The sequence below is a fragment of the Salvia splendens genome, chromosome 9, assembly GCF_004379255.2.
Source record: "Salvia splendens isolate huo1 chromosome 9, SspV2, whole genome shotgun sequence".
Taxonomy (NCBI): domain Eukaryota; kingdom Viridiplantae; phylum Streptophyta; class Magnoliopsida; order Lamiales; family Lamiaceae; genus Salvia; species Salvia splendens.
In genome coordinates this window covers 2,779,686-2,787,858 of record NC_056040.1, presented here as the reverse complement: position 1 = coordinate 2,787,858, position 8,173 = coordinate 2,779,686, and the positions used below count along the sequence as shown (strand labels likewise).

The window sequence follows — 8,173 nt, the reverse complement described above, 5'->3', positions numbered from 1 at the left end:
TCTTTGCCATCATAAATTCATAATCAACGATTTTTGCCCAAAAATCAGAAAAAATAGGGAAATAATGCTGCAAAAATTTTATTGAAAATCAGAAAAAATCACTCAAAAGTCAAAACTACTGATTTCGAACCAAAATCGAAATCTCCGGTTACCGATTCAACTTCGAACCATGAATTCACTTGCCGGGTCAATTACTGGTCTGCTTCTTCTCTTAGAACCATACAACCATAAATTCTGAATCACAACCACTAGTTTTTAAAAGAGAAATACTTCTTCCGTCCAAAGTTACCTGACACGTTTTCTCAATTTCTATCGATTTTCACGATTTGATGTGTTCACTCAATTTTGGGCCAAGCGTTTCCGATTTAAAGTTATCGGAACCATATTCCGATTAGGCCAACGAATTAAAGGCCGGTTACTATTTAAAAAAAAAAAAAAAAATTGTCGGTTCAGTTCCGGTTCAGCCAGACGCCCCCACAAGCAAAAGAATCATGTAGGGATATGGGGTGATGATGATATACCAATCCAAACCATGATTGCAAGCATCCTCATCATTTAGAGTGGGCGTGAAATTACGAAAATAGCCCTGGGCCCTGCATCCCAGCTGCTGCAATCGCCATAATTCACATGCAGCAGCCTAGCCCCCTTCTTCCAAACTCATCATGCACCATTTAAATCCTGCCCTTTTCACACCCATCATTACACATTTCTCTCTCTCTCTCTCTCTAGATATAGTATTAGTACTATCCTCTTCCTTTCTCCTCACTATACCAAGAAACAAACTCCCTCTCCTGTTTCAGTGAAAAGGTAAATCTAAATCTTTTTAGAAACCACAAATCTGAAGATGACACACACACACACACTAGTTTTTTATATTATTTTAATGTGAGATGTGTTTCTAAGAGAAATTCACATGTTCCATCATAAAATCAATTGGTGATAGGAAGAAAGGCCAATGAGGCCGATTAAAATAGTTTCAGTTCTCTCATTACACTGATATTATATAGTTGTATTTTATTTTTAGTTTCAATTGCCAACAGTTTCTTCGAACATTATTTAAGGTTTGAGAGAGAATGGAGAAGGCGAACTCGGAGCTATCGATGGAGAACTACTGCATCATGCAAGAGAATGAGAGGCTGAGGAAGAAGGCAGAGCTTCTCAACCAAGAGAATCAAACGCTGCTTTACCAGCTCAAGCAAAGCCTATCCACTAAGGCCGCCGCCGCCGCCGGATCTAGCTCCGCCGCCGCCAAGCCTAGCAAGAAATAGGTGTGGTTGTTTTTATGAGTTTAGTTACTCCTACTTAGGAAAAATAGTTCATTTCCTATGTAGCTAGAAGGTTTTCATTATATTTTTATTTCCTTATACTTTTGGGATTGTGATGTGGGAAGTCATTAATTAGCAATGTGTTATTTGTTGGTCGCAAAATTGTCAAATAAATCAGGAAAGGTTGTCGAACCCTGGTCCGTTTTACACTTCCACAATCTGAAAAATACTAGTACTATAAATTACAAGCTTTGAGTTTTCGCAGTTATTTCATCCTTTTAGATAATTTTCGGCTGATGTAGCAACCGGTTTAAAACATGTGGACATTAGACAAAACGAGACGTCTATTTAAGTTCAAAATGACATTTTCTCCATGTCTTTTAAAACGGCTTTCACACCAGTTTGTAATTAGCTGGAAAATGGTAGGATGTAATTTGGATATTGTTGGAGTATAATTGAAAAGAGGTAGAAAGATTTTATTTTTATTTTTAATTTTATTTTTTGATTTCATGGTCCAGCCTCTTTAGTTTTTCAATCTTGGTAGGGCCTATTGGGCATTTAATTGGGTCCTAAATCTAATTGAGCCCAATATATCATCTATCAGTTTCAGCAATATTTCTACTTGGTCTTTCCATGTGCAAAATAATTATTTTATTCTAGAAAATAATATGTAGTCCAATCTCCTTTCTGAGCTTTAAATTATTTCATAAATCTTTATATATTAACTTATTGATGATATATTTTCTCCATGTCCCGAGATTTTAGATATCTCGCTCCCTTGCATTATAGATCTTCTAACAAGTACTTCTAAGATATACACTTCTACATATAATCAAACATTTAGTTGTTAGATATTTTAGCATGTTCTTGAAAATTTCTCCAACTTAAAAGTTGAGAATTCAAAACATTATTAATCAATACTGTTCAAACATTTTTATTCATATAAAAGTATTTTTTAAGATGATGAATAATGGTTTCATATTTACTTGTGTGACCGAGGTGATTCAAACTATCAACATTGGTTTATTAAGTTAAAAAAATTATGTTACCAACTAAGTTTCACTTATAATTCATAAATCTTATTATTAGTCAAACTTCTTTTCATGTATTTTCTTTCAAAGTAATCGATTTTAAATTGACTATCACAAAAGATGACAACGCCTTGTGATGCTTATCTCATTCAGGTTGTTCTAAATTTCAATCATCCAACTATTGAGTCAAATGGTTGTAATAGATATAGATATAGATAGATTGAACAAAAGATACGAATCAATAAAAAAGACGCGCGTGTTCAAAGTGTTGAACAAAAAATGACTAATTTCTAAAACTAAAATCCAAAAAAATAGTCATATTTATGGACGCCATGAGTTTTGATAAAAATTAGTAAAGTAAGGGAGAAAGAGGAAAAGTGGATAAGTAAAAGAGAGAAAAAGTGGATAAAGTATGAAAGAAAGAAAAAAAAAGTGAAAATTATGAGTGATAAGCTTTCTATTTTAAGAAATAAAACTATTTTTTTATGGACATTCCAAAATCATAAAATAAAACTATTTTTCGTAGACAAAATGAGTATTGTTTCTATTTTAATTTTTAGGCATTTACCATTTTAAAAAAATCTTGCATAAAATCTCTTTTTATCTTTTTAACAAAAATTAATCTTGCATAAAATCTCTTTTTATCTTTTAACAAAAATTAACTACTATTTCCTTTATACTTTTTTTCTCTTATATAGTTTATCTCTTACTTTAGTCTCACTATTAATTTAAATACGAGAGTAGTATATTTCTTGACTTAGCTTTTATGTCAAAACAAAATGCATATACTTTATCTCTTAGTATATTTTATTTACGAATTATTTCTTACTATAATCTCTTTATTAGTAATTTATTAAATACTAGTAGTATATTTCTTGATTCTTATGTAAAATAAAGTGCTCCATAATTTAAATGAGATAGATGGAGTACTATCTTTTGCCATATACGTACATACATAATTTATATTTAACTTCATTAATTCCTTTAATGAATTGCTATAAATAAAACATTTGATACTATAATAATGATAAAAGAAAAAATAAATGGAAGATTACAGAAAAACGCTGATAATAATAAACCTAGTATACGCAACTAAAATCTTAATTAATAAAAATACACAAAAGGTGTTCCAACGAAACGATTCAAACGAACACAGAAACAAAATTAATTAAATCACTAATCTCTGCTGCGTTGATAACCAATGTAAAACTAATACTCAAGCAAGAAAAAGAAAAAATAATTAATTTGCATATCATAAAGAAACTCAATATAAATAAAAATTTAATAATTTTCTTTGTGACTTAAAATCAAAAAGGTAAAACTACGTGCATTAATTAAATAAGGACTAGTACAAAATTTTACCGCTTCGTCTACTTGCTACTGCATTTCCGAAGTTCCAACAAATTTTTCAATGGCGGATGGAACAACCAGGAAATTCTCAGCTTCTTTTGCAAGAGCTCACACCCGAAAACCTAAATCAAATTCTCCTTCAAAAAACTCAGGTGAGCTTTCATTTTTTTTCTGCCTCAATTTTAAGACTGGCATTTCGCTTGGTGTTTGTCGAATTTCTTCATCAAATGCCCATTCCAGTTTACTAAATTTAGTTTTTTAGGGTTTATGCGTATCATTTAGTTGATTATATTTCTCTTGCATAGCATATGTAAGCTTCAGTGTTGCCTAATCGTAGAAATTGGTGATTTTGATCTTGGGAATTGACTGATTACAGCAAACTAGAGCATTGACTCGGAAATTAGGGCTATAACTGATCGGATTGTTGCTCAAATCCATAAAATTAGGGCTAAAGATGATTTTCAATTACATTTAGGGCCATGGTGTGTGATATTTGTGCCCTCAATTTTCAATTGCTTAAGGGATCTTCAAGAAACTTCTATTGGTTTTCTTTGTGGGAATCTTGGCTTGGGCTTATCAGGCAACGAATCCTCCCCCGCCGAAGATCTGTGGCTCGAAAGACGGGCCTCCGGTTACAGCTACAAGAATACAGCTCAAGGATGGAAGGCACTTGGCCTACAAAGAATTTGGGGTACAAAAGGATAATGCGAAGCACGAGATCGTGCTTGTCCATGGCTTCGGTGCTTGCAGGCATGACATGTCTCTTTTAACTGCAGGGCTCTCCCCCCGGTAATGCTTCTTCCTATATTTGCCTGGTAGTTATGAAAAGCAGTGAATTAGCTGATCTCTTTCTGATTGATTTGCCTCACAAACAGGATATTGTCGAAAGCCGAGGGATTTATTTTGTTTCGTTTGATCGACCTGGTTATGGAGAGAATGATCCTAACCCTTCCGCGACACTTAGAAGCATTTCTTCTGACATCGAGGAGCTTGCTGATCAGTTGGCTTTAGGATCCAAATTTTACGTTGCTGGATTATCCTTGGGTGGGGAGATTGTGTGGACCTGCCTCAAGTACATTCCTCACAGGTATGTCTCTTTGTACTATTATTTGTGTCTTCCTGTAGCAATTGAATTTTGAATACAACGGTGTGCAGGTTGGCAGGAGCAGCTCTGGTTGGACCAGTGGTGAATTATTGGTGGAAAGGTATTCCTTCGAACCTCACTGCAGAAGCATATAAGCAGCTTCTTCCTCAGGACCAATGGGAGCTTCGTGTAGCTCAGTATGCACCGTGGCTTAACTACTGGTGGAACACCCAAAAGCTGTTTCCTGGTGTGAGTCTTATCAGTCTCAGCCCCAAAATTTTCTCTCGTCAAGATGCAGAACTAATGCCAAGGTTGCACTCTATACGACAGGAGTATGTGGTAATGGTTACTATATTCTTGAATGCACACAACAGGAAAAGTGAAATACAAACTATTACTAGTTTTTTAAAAAATTGGTCTTCTGCTTATGTGTTTACTTGTGCTTATATCCGAACCTGAAAATCCATCGTTGTACAAACCCAAAAATTCTTTTTCGTGTTTTTCCTAAACCTCTTGGGAAATGTCATGTATTTACATCTGTTGATTTCCTTACCTCTAGCCAATACTAAAACTAAGTCGACATCCTTTCCTCACTGATTTTCAGCTGAAGATGCCATCTTGTCACCTCTGTCGAGACTGTTCCTAGCATATACATCACCCCTTGTTCTCAGCCTTGAACATATTTTCATTTGTGAAGTGAATATACTACATATAACAAAGTCATGTCAATATCTTATATCAAGCTGAATTTTGCAGCGCTGAAAATGAGTGTAATTCATTCGAGAAGGGGTTTACTTTGCGCATATAGATTCGATCACCAAAACATATGATTGAGTGTTTTAAGCTATATATATATATATATATAACTTGAATTTGCAATCCAGGCTCAGGTAAGGCAGCAGGGTGACTTCGAGTCTGTTCACCGTGATCTGGCATTCGCCTTTGGGAAGTGGGAATTCGACCCAACGGAGGTGAGAAACCCCTTTCCAGAAGGCGAAGGCTCGGTTCACCTGTGGCAGGGTGATGAGGATCGCATCGTCCCTGTCATACTGCAGCGTGAGATCGTCCGCCGGCTGCCATGGATTCACTACCACGAGCTACGTGGCGCGGGCAACATGTTTCTATTAGCTGATGGAATAGCTGATGCAGTCATACAAGCACTTGTTTCTTAAGGTGCTTGTATTAGATTTCATGAATTCGTATCACACTTTGATAACATTGAAGTTGTCTCGTCTAATTTTGTACTCCAAGTATTTTGTTTCAAATCTTGCTTTCTTCAAGATGAGCATAACTCGTATGTATGTCGTTTTTTCACGTATGTTAAAATGTGTCAATGGATATATGAAAGTATATGTATTGTGTTTTTATTTTATGAGATTGTATTTGTATATCACATTTATATACCACACATGTGTGCTGAAAATGAGAAACATAAACCCTAGGTTGGACCCAGTCAAGGGCGGATGCAGAAATAAACAATGACAGGGGTTGTGATTTTTAAAATTTGTTTTAAATTATTTTTAGGTGTTTTAGATTATTTATAAGGGCTTTTACATAATAATTTGCATTAAACTTGAATAAATTTTAAAAATTTATAAAAGAAAAGGTTTAAAGAACAATTTTATTGAGGAATGACATAACACAAGCTACAAAGGTTGAATTTAATAAAAACAATTTATGTTCTCATGAATTTAATGAGTTGGTTGACCTATAAAGCTCAACTAAATTGGTTACTTTTGGTGATATGTGAAAAACAATATATAAGGGGGTAATAAAATAAAATTGGAATTTCTTTCGTCACCACTAATACCTTCACCAGAAAAGTTGCACCGAAAGCTAATATTTATAAAATATAGGAAGAAAAAATTCATAATTTTTGCAGTTGAATGTAGACTCCAGTGGCGGAGCCAGAGATTTCATAATGGGGGTCCAAAATTAAACTTTAAAAAAAATTACATAAATTAAATTATAAGGTTCAAAATGTAAAAGTCAAATGCAATCACATCATAACATTTGTCTTCTATTCTTCATCTTCTGAAACCGCTGCATAATAGTTTCATTGGTAACTTTAACAAACACATCCTTTTCGATGTAAGGAACTAAGCAATCATTCAATAGTTGATCTCCCATGCTATTACGTAGAGAAGTCTTGATGATCTTCATTGCTGAAAAGGCTCTTCTACTGATGCAGTGGCAACTAGTAAGATCAATGACAACTTAACTAATGAATAAACCATTGGAAAAACTTCATGTTTCCTTGTAGAAACCATCTTTTGAGCAAGACTACTGATTCCTGATATTTGTGAAAACTTTTCATCTATGCGCACATCGAAAATAAAGTTCTCAAGTTGACTTTTAAGCTCGAACAAAGCAACTTCAGAAAATTCAGAAGGATAATACCGTGCAAGACGAAGCAGCTTCTCCAAATCAAATGCAGAAAATAAATCCCTAGGATCAAAACATGGCATGCATAAAACTAAGTCTGTGTTGACTTCATCAAAACGTTGATTCAACTCTTTAGCTTGCAAGTCAATAACAGAACAAAAGAGCTCAACTCGATAATAGTGGAGATTCTTCATTTTCTCAGCTCTACGTCTTCCTTTTTTTCGAGCTACAAACTCATCTTCCATGTCAAGCTCATCCAGTTCATATTTGCTACAAAACTTAGAAACATCAGCAAGCAATACATCCCAATCTTTTTCCCTCATTATTTGCAGACGTGATTTTGCTACCTTGACAAGATTCATCGCATTAACAATGTCTTGATCTTTCTTTTGTAGCACTTGGGAGAGTTCATGTGTGATTCCCAAGATTTGCTTCATAAGATGTAACACAAAGACAAACTCAAAACTATTTATAATTTCTAGCAGATCATCAGCTTCAGCCCTTTTTGAATCGTCATGACCATTCTCCCCAACATACTCAAGAACATCAACAATAGAAGAATATAAATGTATCAAGTTGACAAGAGTACCGTAATGTGAACTCCAACGAGTATCTCCAGGTCGCTTCAATGACATTTCTTGATTTAGTCCTCTTCCTGTGCTTATTTCATCACTTGCAATCACTTGCAATCTCTTTAATAATATCAACTGATGAAGAATCAACGGAAGAAAGTTTCTTGAAATAACGATCCATATACCTACAAAAATAGTCAACACTGATTAAGTTCAAAATATTTGATATTTTCTGTATGCAAAACTATTAACACACACATCAAATAAAGAATTGGAGTTATAAAATTCCAACTACAGAACCACCGTAGTCCGTAGCCATTGAATTACATAAGCTATCTTCTTTCTCCCCCTTTGAATTATTATTGCAGCCAAACAAAAAAATAACATATGTAGAAAAATTAATTGAATTATATTTGAGTTTTGAATATACCTAGTTCTAGTTTACCAGATTTCAGACTTGGAACGGCAGAATAAATACGCTAAATT

General features: G+C 34.2%; 2 protein-coding genes and 1 long non-coding RNA gene across 5 annotated transcripts; 2 read left to right on the top strand and 1 right to left on the bottom strand.

Moving 5' to 3' along the window:
* Nucleotides 1–708: 708 nt before the first annotated feature.
* LOC121747712 lies at nt 709–1,457 on the top strand. Its single transcript, XR_006039319.1, has 2 exons — nt 709–807; nt 1,062–1,457. It is a non-coding gene; the product is annotated as an uncharacterized LOC121747712 (long non-coding RNA).
* A 2,196-nt stretch (nt 1,458–3,653) lies between these two features.
* Nucleotides 3,654–6,102, top strand: LOC121749839. 3 transcript variants are annotated; one of them, XM_042144494.1, is made up of 5 exons: nt 3,654–3,798; nt 4,168–4,432; nt 4,521–4,733; nt 4,802–5,069; nt 5,615–6,102. In XM_042144494.1, exons 1-5 carry the CDS (start codon nt 3,708–3,710, stop codon nt 5,900–5,902), a joined length of 1,125 nt encoding a protein of 374 aa, XP_042000428.1. In that variant the 5' UTR covers nt 3,654–3,707; the 3' UTR covers nt 5,903–6,102. The 3 variants fall into 3 exon arrangements, 1 of the variants encoding a protein (XP_042000428.1); XR_006039665.1 differs by having other exon boundaries at nt 4,122–4,435; nt 4,522–4,733; nt 4,810–5,747; XR_006039666.1 differs by having other exon boundaries at nt 3,654–4,435; nt 4,522–4,733; nt 4,810–5,747.
* Nucleotides 6,103–6,889: 787 nt separating this feature from the next.
* LOC121748099 lies at nt 6,890–7,750 on the bottom strand. The gene has a single exon (XM_042142314.1). The coding sequence runs from the start codon at nt 7,748–7,750 to the stop codon at nt 6,890–6,892; it is 861 nt and encodes a 286-aa protein (XP_041998248.1).
* Between the last annotated feature and the right edge of the window lie 423 nt (nt 7,751–8,173).